At 43.1% G+C, this 15,869-nt stretch overlaps 1 protein-coding gene across 2 annotated transcripts; it reads left to right on the top strand.

The window, feature by feature from the left end:
• Window positions 1-352: 352 nt before the first annotated feature.
• Window positions 353-7,348, top strand: LOC118279919 (RYamide neuropeptides-like). Of its 2 annotated transcripts, none has more exons than XM_035599771.2 (5): window positions 353-441; window positions 5,242-5,372; window positions 5,474-5,555; window positions 5,798-5,965; window positions 6,238-7,348. In XM_035599771.2, the coding sequence occupies exons 2-5, from the start codon at window positions 5,288-5,290 to the stop codon at window positions 6,275-6,277; spliced, it is 375 nt and encodes a 124-aa protein (XP_035455664.2). In that variant the 5' UTR covers window positions 353-441; window positions 5,242-5,287; the 3' UTR covers window positions 6,278-7,348. The 2 variants fall into 2 exon arrangements, with proteins under 2 accessions (XP_035455664.2, XP_050558738.1); XM_050702781.1 differs by having other exon boundaries at window positions 396-441; window positions 5,204-5,372.
• Window positions 7,349-15,869: the final 8,521 nt, after the last annotated feature.

The raw sequence follows: 15,869 nt of genomic DNA, 5'->3' as shown, positions 1-15,869 counted from the left end.
CGGTGGGCGCCCTACACGACGTTTGTCTCACTGTAGTGTCAGTGTCACCGTGGTTTATTAGTATGTGGAGCCTTCTTTAGTCCTGCGACAGGGTATCAGTTACTGACGGCGCATAAACTTGTTGGGTGTGTGTCTCTAGAATAGATTATGTTTGTAGATGTTCGAAAACACTGCGTAAGTATCGAAAAATAACATCATTATTATTTCATTAATGTTGTGACTGACATACAATGAGAGAGATGCTGCTTGTTGTTATTGCTCGAGGTGTCTCGAGATGTTTCCTCGCAGAACCCTAAATATCGGAGGAGGAATGGTTTCTTTCCGCGAAGTGTCCCGGGCGCGGGCGGGCGCTGCATATATAGCGCGGCGCTGCCGAGCGCGCCACACTCCGCGCCCGACACAGCGCGCACACCGACCACGCTCAGCTGCTCAACGATACAGGTACACCTTCATTATCTTTTAGAAATCATAAATATAATCAATACTATTATTTCTTATCAATGAACTAATTCGCAGGAAATTTTCCGAACAAACATTTTTATGTCACAATATTTTAATGTCGTCGGTTTCATTTATCTACTTTTTTAAAATTAATTACTACAAAAAAAGTTGAGATATATATTTTATAAACTATATGTATGTTTATAATTTTTTTTATAAAACTGCTGTTCAAAAAGATTTTTTATTGCAAACTAAATACTTAATTAATCAAATTCGTAACGATATAGTACAAGGCGACAAAAAATGAGTTTCCTTGCGTGGGACATACTTTCACCGCTCGTAATAACTACTATGGCAACTATATTCAGGCGTGAAATGCCTCCACTTAGTTACAGGTACAAAAATTACCTGAAAGTCATCAGACTTATATGTTTTTCCATTTTCTACTTAAAATGGTTTTGCATACAATATAGAATATTCATCTGTACACTATATCATTACTTTTAAATAATAGTTAATAATACGTTGATGATCTTATTATTAAAGTTAAATGAAACAGATTAATGTAAATAGTTCAGCAAACTTATCCGTGGCTTAACAATATTACAGCCGAGACACGCGTTGATGTCTTTTGTTTGCTACGAACAACGGCTACGACCGCTACGAGATTTGTAGCCAGTACTAAAATTATAGCTTATGTTAATACATGCTATATGAGTGTAAAAAACATATTAATTTGATCGTTTGTGATAATCTCAACATTATTACTAAGTCATTAAAGTTGAATTTTGAAATTTCATTCCGAATGTATGAGTTTTCACAATTAAATATGTCGTGTATGAGTTATTGATAATGATTGCAGTAAGGAGGTTGTATTGTGTCCAAGAATAGGTCGCGACGTCAGACGTCAGACGTCAGTACGATTGGACAATAAAGCAAATGTTTTAATTTGAAAGTGTCGGCCGCGGGTTACGGTGCAATCAAATTACATTTTATACGCATTTTATTAGCGCTGGCTCCACGCAGCGCGGGGCGGCGGCTGTACTCCGGTATATTCGGGAGTTACGATAAGTGTATCACACGAGAGAAGGTGATATAATGGACTACTGATAGTGGAGTGGTCATCGGTCTGATGACCTTGGCAGGACGAGGTCATCACTCCATCGTGTGGCCAAATGTCTATAATGTTAAATATAGCTGATGACGTCTGTCCGTCATGAGCTAGCGAGGGGTTCACTTTATGAGTGACCATTAAAAAAATCAATATTACTTGATATCTAAAGAATTACAACAACTGTGTAACATTGTGGCCGCCCCAATAAGTTGTAACAATACTTGTGTTGGGTCTGACTCGCGCGACGATGGATCTGCTTGCTTGTTACTCTCCAGAGGAATTTATTCGTTTGGGTTTTTTAATCTTGATCCAAACTAAAGAACGACCACGAACAGTTTCACATTATGCCATTGGTTAATGGTATTTTTATTAATTTCCATTATTAAAATTTTAACCGGTTCTATGCCCTTTTAAAAATCAAATTAGTGTTATTGAAACAAATTATTTAACTGATCTCGTCACTAGCCGACGACATACGTTGGTGTAGCTCGTGTTAGGAGATGTTGCTGTAAGTCTGCCTCGGGGGCAGGGGGGGGGGGAGGCGCGCTAATAAAAGTATTGTTTGAAGTAATATAATCTCATATAATAATGTTTGTGTGTTTGTTCGCGCGCGGCGTGCGCTCGCTGCTTCGTTATGAAAGTCGTTTGTTTATCACACAACATTATATATATCGATACAATTTCCAGATAATGTAATATATTACACGGCGATGCTGTTTGTTCGTAAATATTGTAAATATCAACTTTACTCACATTACATACAAGTGAGACGATGGAATTTAATTCTACGGGTTATAAAGTAAAGTCTGTTGTTACATCTCCCGGTGACCCCCCACTACAACTACTACACTATAATGTACTTCACTATAATAGGATAAAAGTATATATATACAGTATGGAGATCACTCATATGACTTATATAAAACTACGAGTATAACTAGTCTACAGAAGCATAATACAACCAAATATTTCATCAAAAAATATTCAAACAAAATAAATAATGAAATTAATCAAGTATTAAATTCTGTGTGAACAGCTCCATTTTGCACAGGAGAGTAGTAGGTAATGTTGTAAGTTGTCTAGTTGTCTAGGAATGTGTCTGTTGCAATGCCGTATATGTAAAGAGGGTTTAAATTAGCTGAAAGAGAATAATGCATGCTTTTTGGCTTAACTACTAGGCCTATTTCACTCATTTTTCGTATATCGTCAGCCAAGGTGTGATTTAAATTAAGTGATAAGAGGTTTCGCCATACAGTATACTGCGATAGTTCGGAGAGGAACATTTGTCTGTATGTCTCTTGTCTCTTTATGTTGTTATGCTCTTCTTTAAACTACTTATAACGTACTCTATATACTTATTAGTCATCGTTTTTGATGAGTTGATGTTAAATGGAACAAATCATCAAAATTGCAATACAGTTAATGCCTGATCCCTGAAAATAATGTGCCCTTAACTACCCACTTGTAGATCTAGTTCAATCTCTGTGTCTGTGTCAGTCGAGGTACAATCGTTGGGCACGCCGAGATGTGTCGACTGAACAAGTTTACACAAACACAATATTTGACGATTACAAATGAAATCATCGCTCGTAACGTTTTATTTGTGTCGCATTGATATTATTAGCAAAAGACAAATATCTTAATTAAACATTTGGCCAATAAGTGAGTCCCCGCTATATATATATGTGTAGTGTACACATATAGTATATATATAGCGGCGTGTTGTCGCAGCGTGGGCGGCGCCCGCGGCTGTAATGAGGCGCCGGCAAACACCGGCTTCTGTACAAACACTGCTACAGCCGCCGGACCGGGCCGGACGCGCGCCGGACGACCGGCAAAAACACGCTTCCGGCGACAGCCGCGGGTTGTTGCCGGATTCACGACAAACTGTATTACCGGCGCCACAGACAGGGACAGAGCTAGCTGAGCTATAGTGCTGTCCCACTCGCACCGCTGTCTCAGGAATACGCTCATCAAACTAGTTTCAGAAAAAATAAAGAAAATATCGAACGTAGCACGTGCAGGGACGATTGGAGCGCGCCAAGGTTGCCATCACACGGGGACACTCATTTAGCATTCACTCATACTATCTTTATACCGTATAAATATATATAACTAGCAAACCTGGCGAACTCCGTTTCGCCACCAATGATCCTCCGTGTTTTCCTACTTTTCTCTTGAATTTTTCCTGAATTTTCTTTGCTATAAACCTCACGGAGCCCGAGACCTTTCCAACGAATGCAAAACCGTGTCCGAACCAAAATCCAAAACCGAAATCGGTTCGTACATTCTGGAGTTATAGCGTCGGGAAGGAAATCCCGACTTATTTTTATATTATACATTATATAACTAGATATACAATGTGATAGGGGTGGGACTTCTAACCCGTTAAGGCTGAGTACTACATCTAATTTTATCGACAAAAAAATAATATGGGGTGTCGAACCCCCAATTGAAAATATTGAATAATAGTGATTTTTTCGGTAAAAATAATTCACAAATGATTTTTTTTCTCACCAAAACATTATCAAACATATGAAAAAAGTAATGAATTAGTTAGCCAAGGTTATTAGCTACCGTTTTTTGTTTTTTTTTTGTTTCTACGACGCATACAACCTTTGATATCAAAAAAAGTAAAAAAAATATTAAAATAGCCATAATTTTTAGGGGGAGGAGATTCGACCCCTTCGACCCCCGACTTTTGTCGATAAAATTAGATGTAGAACTCAGCCTTAACGGGTTAGAAGTCTCGCCCCTATCACATTGTATATTGAATAGTGACGTCGTGTTCAACGAAGACGGACATTGGTCACTCCAGTATCTAATCTCAATGTAACTGATACAAGTATGTACGATAGCTCAGCGAGTAGTTGCTCACGTATACAGCTGGGACTGTGTGAACTGATTCTATAATTTAGACAGTGTATGGAGGGGATGTGAGTTCAAATCCCAAGCGTGACAGTTGTGGATGCATCATGTGATTACAATTACACGAGTAATATAATTGTTGGCAAACCAAACTAGCATAATTATGTAATGTTTGTATGTATGTATATAGGTATGTATGTATGTTCGTTATAATTATAACTTTGCCCTTTAACTAACCAACAGAGTGTTTCCATAAAGTTGTATTTATTTCGTTCGAGTAATAAAATCCGCCGACCGAGCAATGATTTGATATAAAAACAAAAAGTTCGCGTGCGGCGGCAGGTAGCGGGCGATGGAACAAATGTTTTAATATTCATACTCTCGTAACGCAGTTATATGTTATGATAACGGCCGCCCGCCCCCCGCGCCCCGCGCCCCGCCCGCGCCCCCGCCGCTAACTTTGTGCTAATCCAACTGCTAGTTCCCAGTAGTTGGAGTAATTGTTTAATCACCAACGCACCGACAGTGACAGCCTGTCGCGTCACTGATGGCAATGTCTTCAGTATGACTACGTTTGATTGTAGCACTACCGCATGTTGCTACGACTCGTAGCGCTACGGTAGACTACGACGCGTAGCATTTCGTAGCGATAAGTAAGACTACAGCACGTAGTATTTCGTAGCGCTACGACGTGCTACGAAGCACTACGCTTCATGTGGAAATGGAATGTGCTGTTTGTTTAGTTATTGGTAATTCTTAAATTGTTATCTACTTCCACAGAGACTCGTCAGCTGCTTAACTTAACGTATGTCCGGCAGGTGGCGGTAGTGTGTCACAGTTGTCACTCACACACACTCGTGTGCTATGTGTGTTCGTGCGCGAGCGTGCGTGTGCGCGTGCGCGCTGCTGCTCGCCCTCGTGCTCGCCGAGCACGACAAGCGCGCAGAGAGTGAGTACATACATACATACATACATATTATATACTGAGAGTATATAGTAACTAGCCTGCACTGTATTGTACTGTATACTGACATGGTGCGCTGCCCGCAGTGTCTCCGATGCCGTTCCTGATGGCGACGCGCTACGGCCGCAGCTCGCCGCCCGCGCGCCACCTCGCGCCGCGCAACGATAGGTAACCACACACACACACACACACGCACATGTAGTGTTGCCCTAAAAGGAACGTTTAAGCATAATATTAAACACTTTATTGAAGGTAATCATAAAAGGAACACGTCTCTATACTGTCTCCCAACACTACACATACATTTGTTATACTGACACACACCTACACACACAGACACATTCTGACACATAGACTATTCTAACACAAGATAATATAACACGAGTGCTACAACGCACACATCTGTGCAGGTTCTTCATGAGCACGCGCTACGGCAAGCGGTCGGATAGCAGCGGGGGCGCGGGCGGGGGCGCGGGCGGGGGCGCGCTGGGCGGGGGCGCGGCGCAGGCGCTGGTGTGCGAGTACACGGGCGTGTGGTCGCTGTACCGCTGCCGGCACAAGCCGCCGCTGTATCACAAGTCAGTCGCTGGTCCATTGTATCAACTTCCATAGAGTAACATGTAACATACCATCAAGTATCGTTAATTTACTTTACTATTCATTTATACTTATTTTTTATTAATATTTTTTCTTATTATGTCTTTTTTCCTGTAATACATTTTCTACAGATCAGAATCAAAGGCTCAAATGTAGTTCGATGTCCCTAAGTTGAAAAACTTTATAAAATGTATTGTGTGTGTCATGTCTCTACCTCCAGTTCTCACAGCAGTGTGTGTGTGTGTGTGTGCAGGAGGAGTGCGGAGGAGACGATGGAGCGCTACGACGAGTAACCAGCTGCCGACCACGACCTGGAACCGCGCGGCCGCACGCACACACCCACATACATACACACACACACACAGACATAGACCAGTAACCGTGTTTATTGTCAGCGCTCCTAACACATTGCACCTTGTAAACCGAACACATACACACAGACACACACACACACATACACACACACACACACACGCGCGCGGCCGCCGCTCTGTACACATATACATACTTAATATTACGTAAACTTAGCATAATAAACACTAGACAGGCGCTTCTCTGTAAGTACTGGGCGGGACACGTGACGCCGCCACCGACGTGGCGACACGGCGACACGGCGACACGGCGACACGGCGACACGGCGACACGGCGCGGCGACACGTCGCGCGGCGCGTGTGGCTGGGCGCGCGCCGCGGGGCTGCACGCTGGCGACCTCTGTACTGAGCTACTGAAACATATATGTTACTGAATGTTACTGAATATGTACTGCCTCCTGAAACTCGCTGTAAACGGACACTAACTCCGCGTAATTGTATGTAAACTATTGTCGCGGCATCCATCTTGTTGCGTTGTTGCGTGGAACACGTTGAGTGGCATTATCATAATTTGTTACTTTACTGTAAGATAGTGGCACATTACACACCGCGGTGTTGGAGTCAGTGTCAGTTACTTTACTAATGTAGAACACATTGTTTGTTTGTATAGTTTACATGTTGTGCCAAATTAAATATAGAGATATATAATTAATAAGAGTGTTTGTTATACCATACATACATACATACAGACATGTTTATATATGTGATCGGTCGTAATGTCCAATAGTTAACGAGTGCTCCATGGAGTGTTGTTACAGTCCGATATAAAACTTTACACTCCATAAACAAATGTATGACATTACTGTACACTACAGCTTCATATTGTAATGTCGTCAGTATGTGTGTCGCCTCGTGTCGCCACTCGCAGCGACAGTGATGGCTAGTCAGTAAGTGTAGTGACTAGTGGTTAGTGAGTACGATGTATGTAGTGTAGTGAGTAAGTATACGATGTACGAGCACTATCAGTCAATATAAACGGACGCTCACGACAAACGCCTTGTTATTTCTGTTGCCCTGGTACCTCGCTCCCCTCCCACGCGCCGCACTAATGAGGAAATTATTTGCAATGTTAACATTCATTGGTTATATCAATCCTTCTTGTGGGTGTTGGGTGCTTAAGAGCTGCCTAGGGGACTCCTATCACCCTCATTATTTAAACTGCGAGCTCCAACCTGCTTGCCCAGTATTTTTGAGGGGCGAAATCATACAATAACTTATCCCGCCGTGGGTGAGGAGAGTGGGAGTGTCAGACTCTTACTAAGTAAAAACCACCCCGTTCCTACTCCTGCTCTTTGATACGCGGTACCCCAGTACAGAAAGAAGTAAAGAAAAAGAAAGAATGTACTATGTACTGCACGTAAAACAAACGCGGTGGTTAATGCTCAAACCTCCGTGCGAAAAGAGGCCTTTGGTCAGCAGTGGCCACTAATAAGCTGTTGATGTGATGATGATGAGGATGATGCACTGCGCGTGTTTGGAACGTGTATTAAAAACGAAGATGTTTGTAAGTCATATATGTATAGTAGTTTTCAATTCGTCGGATGGTTGCAAATGGATTCAATTCTCCGACTCGAGCAAAAGATCTCGGGTTCGATTCCCGGTTCTTGGCTAATTCTTAGTTCTAGTTCGCAGTCTGCTTACCATGTAAGTGATTTCTGTATTTCTCATTTATTTTATCAGTTCCCTACGTCAGGATACTGAGCGTAGGCTGTTACTGTTCATATACAATGAGACATCCACTCTTCGCCAGTTATGTTACGAGTCCTATGTAATGTACAGAACGTATAGACAGCACGTCTGGTAACTGCCACTGTGAATTAGCCAACATCCTTCTTCATATTTTACGTCGTGGTCATCGTCAAGTGGCCACAAGCGCCATTGCCGGACAAGGGGTCTCGGGTTCAATTCCTGTGATGAACAAAGTACTACTGGGATTTTTTTCGGATTTTCGAAAAAAAAAACAGTACTAGCACGCAGTATGACATTGTGCCCAGTATATGGCAATAGGCTTACCCCCGGCTATTACATGGGACCTATAACACTGGTGGTGAAAAGTTGGTGTATATTGTAGAAAGGCATTACGAGCCTTAATGTGCACCTTTGCCTACCCCTTCAGGGATAAATGGCGTAACGTTGCAAAATTCTGCTTGCGTAGATAAATCGTAATAATGAACAAACAAACAAACTTACTTTCGCATTAATAATATTTGAGATTTATTTATAAAACAAACTCGTCGGCGAGTTCATAAATATGGAGGAGGTATTCGCGGCTAATGATTTAATTATATCAGCTCGGGCTCAGTGAGCACGGGCCGGTAATTAAAGTGTAGCAACTTCATTACCTGACACTGAATCGAGGTGACGCGCCATTGGTCACATTTACATCGAGATTACAAATCAAATCAAATCAGCTTTATTGTGGACCATAGGTATGCATTATAAATACAGATCAATGCCGCCTCCAACTCCAAGTAATGGATTCTTAGCTCCGCGACATTACGCGGACCGAACAACACGAGGTACTCACGCAACAGTTTAGTCAGGGATTGTCGTTTAGGAACGGGAGGGTTGTAGTCAGTATGAGTCTGACACTCCCTCTCGCCTCGCCCTAGGTACGAGAAGTCATTGAATGATATTCTCCCACCAAAAAAAAGCATAGGTACTGTTTAGAAGTTCTCCAAATTCTTAACAGCCAGATATTGTAATAATAAGAGTCGGGCGGAGTGTGGGCGTCGACTTGTATGTTGTCTTGTATACACATCACACACGGATTGTAAAAACAAGCAAACAAATATAATTTAGGAGCTCCCGTGTGTGTGAATATGTGAGTGTGTGCATGTTAATAGAAGGAAAGCTATTCTTGTAGACAGTGAGAATTTTGTCGAGTGCTCCCGGACTCTTACCGACAGTCAAGCGGTAGAACGGTAGGCTTCAATCTCTCGTCCGATACCACACAGCCCGCTGTAACAGCAACAAGTGAGCAACAACAACAGTCCCGCAGTTTGTTGCATGCACAATGTTTGCTCGGGGATTGTACTTAAACAAAATATGTTCAGTCATTGTAAATAAATTAACACGGACCCCCGGACACGACTGCATAATTAATTAGTTCTTTACTTTATTTGTCTTCACTTCTATTCATATACACGTAACTTGTATACATCGCTATATAGAGTCCAGCCAACGGGCCGTGGACGGACACTGTCTCTGTATATAAATATCATTATAAACATTTCTTCATTCTATGTTTGTATAGAAATAGTGAAAGAATTGAGACAAGATTATAAGTTCTTTTATATTATTTCACTCGCGTTCTCGTGGAATATAAAGTAACCAATGTGTTATTCCAGACCATAATCTATCCTTATTCTAAATTTCATCCCGATCCCTTCAGTAGTTTGTGCGTAAAAGAGTAACCAACATCCGTCACAAACTTTCGCATTTGTAATATTAGTAAGAATACTAGTATTAGAACTTGAGAGAGGATATTTACCTTGTTTATTTATGTCTATGAGTTTTCGATATTTCGGCACTGTTGCAAGCGCCGTAATCACGGATGAACTGTGTTCATCATGAAGTTCTAATACTAGTGTTAGTGACCATGTCAATTAAAAAACTTATATTAGTAGGAGTAGACATGTACCTAATAGGTACTTATTTATTTTTCTTTTACCTTTTATACATTCGATTAGATTATTACTAAACTCATTACAATCCTCCAGCTACTCTATATCATTCAGTAGGTACAGTAATACAGTGGTACACTGGTGGAGTGTCGCTCTCCTAGTGTAATCCCCGTGTAGCGCCACTCGAGCACTGATCCAGTCGCCCGCACTCCATCATACGACTTCCACACTCGTGCGGTACACTGCGCAACTTCTACACACGGTGCATACATTGTTTCCAGGAATGACACAAGTATAGCCACCTGTTGCCAAGCAGTGCATTCTGTGGCCCGGAGGTTCAAGACGTCCGCTTCTCGTGCATGAGAATGCGGGTTCGCTAACAGCAAATACTAATGTGACTTTTTTCGAGTTATACATATATACTTTCTAAGATTACTTAGACACCACTCGCAAACGGTGGAGGTAAACATCGTGAGGAAACCTAGGCTTATAATTTCTGATTATAAGTTTGAAATCGCCAACCCGCATTGAGCAAGTGTGGTGGTTAATGCTCAAATCTTCTCCGTGTGAGAAGAGGCCTTTGGTCAGCAGTGGCCACTTATAGGCTGTTGATCTCTGTCGCATACAATCGCCATTGTCCCAGACAATACCATCTTACATCATTTGGAAAGTTGGCAGTGATCAACTGCCTCACATTGCAAATCTGTGGCGTGGACAGTCGATAAAGTAATCCAGTGGTAAATAGTAGCAACACATGCGCCACGGTCGCGGTCAGTGCGCGGCGACACACAACATACAACGTGTGACATACAACGTGTGACATACAATATGTGACATACAACGTGTGACATACAACATACAGAGTGATGTTATCTGCGGCCCTCCAGCGCGCGGCCGGCGGCACTATCGCGACATGTAGCACTCGGCACTCGGCACTCCGCACTCGCTGCCACTCGTACAGCACTCGTTACACACTTGTAGTAATTGTGCAATCTGTACAGAACGTCAGCACAACAAGTGTATCCTGCAACATGTACTACACACACTCCTACCTACTAGTCAGCTTACAGTCTCCTAGTAACTTCCACCGTACTTTCACATTGCGAATCCTCTGATACTGGCGCTCCGGTCGCTCAATAACCATCAATGACCAGTGAATGTATTTTTGTTTCGTTTTCTATCGCTTGTTATAAGAGGAGTGGTGCTTGTACCTACATCGACTACTACTGACTGCTTCACTAGCCAGGTTGTTGATTCTCCTTAGCGTTGGCGATTCACATCAACAGCCTATAAGTGGCCACTGCTGACCAAAGGCTTTGACTTTTTGTAGAACGTCTTGAAACAGACCCGTGCGTACTGTCTGTGACTGTCGCGTTCCGCGCGCGCCTCAATGTGCCAGACCACCACAGATGGGGGCCCAGTAGGGCTGATACCCGATCCCGAGCTGTGCGGCCAACGTAACAGTTAGCGGGGCTCTGGATCAAAGCAGAAGAAGGAATGGGCTGGTTTTAGTCAGTAAGAATCTGACACTCCTCTCTCCTCACCCAAGGCGAGAGAAGGCATTGGCCGTTAGCACTATGGATAGACGATCAGCAACAGCGCCACTTATCATTGGTAGGTGCTTCAATTTCTACATGGAACACCAGTGTGTGTGTGAAGAGAGCCTCGCATGGAGAACGATAGAGATTAATCACCACGCTTGCTCAAAGCGAGTTGGTAGCGAGCGTTGGCGATTGCAGTCAAATATTGGTTTCTCTCCTACTTATATCAATGTACAATATGTATCTATACGTATATTGGGATACAGACAGTTGCTCAGTTCCCTGCCCACAGTACAGAGGGCGCCACTCGCGCGCCACTGCTATACAATACAGTTTACAACAGAATTGTTTCGGCGGACAATACAGCCGCGGCCGCCGCTCACACCGACACATGTAGGTAGAGGACGAATGTTCGCGAGTCGATCTAAAATCATTACATAAACATCGTAGCGAAATCAAAATGATAATTTACGACTCACTCACGTGAAGTAATTTTATTGAGAAAGGCTCTACTAGTTTCAAGTCATAACGGGACTCTTATTCACGAGTGTGCAGACGCCGCCACGTCGTGATCTCGGAACAAGGTACAGCTTATCTTAATTTCCTACATAAAGTAACTGTCTCACAAAACTAATCTATAATACCTTTAAAGTTAAATGAAAATATTACTTATTGCATATGAAATAAAGCACAATTTCGAGCAGTTATCGAAACCAGGATACTTTATCCAGTAGCCACCAACTGTGCAATCAAAGATAAAGGTTGAACCCACTTATTCATCATTCATATTGTCCACTTTGTGCCTGCCCCGCTCCGGTGTGACAGTCGGCGGCGGCGGCGGCGGCGCGGGCAGTCACTGAGTCAGCACTCAGCACTCAGTAGCACCAGCAGTGAGTGTTTGTTGTCTACTCAGGCGCCGACTACTGTCTCCTGCCCCGTAGACTCGTAGACATTGTTCGCCGCGCGCCACTCGACCGGGCCGCGGCCGTCCGTGGAGTGATCGATCAAACAACTACACAATCACTCAGTCGTTACTAATTCATCGGCCGGAGTTCCAGGTACCGTCCCCGGCGCGACATCACCTCGGACTGATTGTGTTCTTAATTTAGAACACGAGTGGCAACTATAGTCTCTACTTATTTAGGTACAGATAGACTCACACAACGAGGACTGACACAGTCTCTGTACACACTAGTTCACAGTACACAGATCCTAGCGAGTGTCTCTCTGTCTGTCATACTAATAATTAGTATTAACTTATTAGGGACAATTATTGTACTAGCTGATGCCCGCGGCTTTACTCGCGTGGAAAACTGACTTTGTGATTAATAAAAGTAGCCTAAGTTACTCCTTAGTACATCAGCTACCTGCCAATAAAAGTCCCGTCAAAGTCGGTCCAGCCATTTCAGAGATTAGCCAAAACAAACAGATAGTCAGACAGAAAAAAAGTGAAAAATATAAAAGTATAAAATGTGATTTTGGTGTATGTATCGTATGTATATTCACATGTAGTAAAAAGCGGTTATTTCAACATTACAAACCGACACTCTAATATTAGTCTAGATAATCATGTACTGCACTACTGCATCTTGTCCGATATAGTTCAATGCAATTAGGCGTCAGTAAAATTATTTATTGAATGATGAATGCCAGCGATCTCGATCCTGAGTGGCGAGAGCAGCTGCAGGCCGTCATATCGCAGCTCCGTGTAGTACTAGCCACTATATATCGGTAGTTACTGTACTGGGTACCGGGCACAGGTAGGTGCAGCTCATTGGAAAATGAAGCAAATTAATGTCGCGGCGACATCTCAGACATCATTATACGCGGAACGTTAAGTACCGCCGCCACAGCGCGGGGTGCGCAGTAGTCGCACTTTGGTCACTGTTTGTACAATGTAAGCAAGCGGTGTCAGCGGCGATTATTATATTCTTAGAACTTTGTTACGCTGAGACTTGAAATGAACACATCATCAAAGGCTCGTGAGAATCTTTGCAAAAGAAGTGTTTTCCGTACCTAATCTCCACGCTTGGTAGGCGACTTCACCTTCTATTTCGTGAGACTCACGTACCCTTTTTTTTGAGGGGGAAAATCATCCAATGACTTCTCCCGCCTTGCGTGAGGCGGAAGGGAGTGTCAGACTCTTACTGACTAAACACCACCCCGTTCCTTCTCCTGCTTTGAGCCGGATCCCCCGTAACTGCGTCTTGGTCTACCCCTAAACGGAATTATTAACTACTGTTGTGTATGTACTGTGGCGGTGTGGGCAGCAGCGCCGGGGCTTCGGCCCGCGGCGGAGCACTAATGGCAGCCCCGGCCACTCCGAAATAGAAACATATCGATCGCAGCGACCGACAGCAGCGATAGTAGCGGCCACTCACACTGACACAGGGCATAATGGCTAAGTACATCATTATATTTGAAAAATGCGGTGCGTTTACAAACATACAACTTCACATAATATTATTATAGATCACAACCAGACCCGTAACTTGTGAATTACGCAAAAAATTGTTCTGTGCAGTAATCGAATCTGCGACACTTTACTAACAGACTAAAACCAACATACCTATAGATGGTTGGCAGGCCACAAACTGTGCGCTTCTCGCCAAACTTTCTGCCTCGCACAGCAAAACTGTGGAATGAGCTGTCGTCGGCGGTATTTCCGAACCGATACGACCTTCAAACCTTCAAGAAAAGAGCATAGTTACTCCTTTTTAAAAAGCCGGCAACGCACCCGTGACTCCTCTGGTGTTGCGGGTGTCCATGGGCGGCGCTGATCAACAATGTAACCAAGAATTGTATTGTAAATCTGATTGAATAAGAGTAACCTATGGAGTTTCTTGCTCGTTCTTCTCCATAGGAATCTACACTTCGGAACGAGCAAATAGCTTCACTAGAGGACTGACCGACAGACAGACATTTTTAATATTATTATATTTGCTTTGACGTTCAAAAGTGCTTTCTTGGTCTATTTGAAATAAATAATTTTGACTTTGATCGCTTACCATCAGGTGACTCATCTGTCGTTTGCCACCTATTCCATAAAAAAACAGTTATCAGCTTCCTCAGCCGCTGCGCCTTGCAGTGAGACAGTCCCGCAGTACAACAGTAGTATGTATGTACGTATATACTACATAGTACGGGCCGCGCGTCGCCCACGCCACGATGTACGCGGTGACAGATAGCTCGTCGCAAGCAATTAGCGACGGTGGCGCCACCTGCCGCCGCGCGACACATCGCTCACCGCGCCACATGGGACCCGCCCATCCATTCACTCTGTATCACGTCACACGCGTCTGCCGACGGGGCCGGCAGGACTACCCGAGTCAATGTATCGTCACCACAAAGTATAAATCTGTTCCGACCGGTAATAGAACCCGCTACACGTTGTACGACGTGTCACAGAGCGTTTCATTTTCAATACGAAGTACTCTTTACAATGCGATTAGTCGCCGCGACCGCGACACGTGCGACTAAATAACCATTTACGCGCACAAAGAGGCGACAGATTGCTCCGAGCGAGCGTTTGCATGAACAATGTGTTTACATCGCGCCGTGACACAGTGTCAGCACATTGTGGGTACATGTACACTCCTCCAGCAGAGGACCGCTACACATGCTTATTATATCTTATATATATTATATCTAGAATATTACGCTCTGCAGGTACTGACAGCAACGATGGTCAATGCTTGTGGTAAATATACGTAACAAGACTGATTTTCCACATGATAATGACAAATCGCGTGCAAAGTGTTGTTTAGGGAATACGAGGGTATAAGTTATGCTTTGAGTACCTACACTAAAAGTAATTTTAGTAAGTTTAAATAAATTGATCGAAACGGAGTTTCGGCAATGTGGTATACCATTTTAGAATTCTCATTTAATGCGCTAACTTTGGTAAAACCCACTAATAGCTCAATACATTTTTCTTTCAGTACAGTCACTTAAAGTAATGTGAAAATTTTATTCAGAGTACTTGGTTCGTCTAAAAATTACATCCTTTTCCAAACTAAAGCAGTTGGCTCAGAATGTATTATTGCATATTAATAAAGCACTATACAGAATGACTTAAGCAAAACTACAGACGAAAAAATAAAGATTTGTGGCAACAAGAGTCAAAAGACTGGCACAAGATGTACTTTTCCGTGGATAACGCATAAGTCACTATAATTTAAAAACTGTAGGACTTTTATTTCTGATAATAACAGTTGGAACCTTACCTATCACCTAGTGGGACTGGGACGTCGACTTCAGGGACACCTGTATTACTTACTGAGTGTAGTAGTATTGATATGTTACGGGAGAACATCCCAGTCCGGAGTGCGGGCTGTGCAGGCTCGC

Source organism: Spodoptera frugiperda, chromosome 22 (genome assembly GCF_023101765.2).
Source record: "Spodoptera frugiperda isolate SF20-4 chromosome 22, AGI-APGP_CSIRO_Sfru_2.0, whole genome shotgun sequence".
Lineage (NCBI taxonomy): Eukaryota > Metazoa > Arthropoda > Insecta > Lepidoptera > Noctuidae > Spodoptera > Spodoptera frugiperda.
Note: the sequence above shows the minus strand (reverse complement) of the source record. Positions and strands in the feature narration are given on the sequence as shown.

Bases quoted from the DNA above. Each gene is read 5' to 3' on its own strand.
- LOC118279919 (XM_035599771.2), top strand. From the start codon at position 5,288: ATGTGTGTTCGTGCGCGAGCGTGCGTGTGCGCGTGCGCGCTGCTGCTC. The intron at 5,556-5,797 runs GTAACCACACAC...ACATCTGTGCAG, and splicing joins CTCGCGCCGCGCAACGATAG to GTTCTTCATGAGCACGCGCT. The intron at 5,966-6,237 runs GTCAGTCGCTGG...GTGTGTGTGCAG, and splicing joins AAGCCGCCGCTGTATCACAA to GAGGAGTGCGGAGGAGACGA.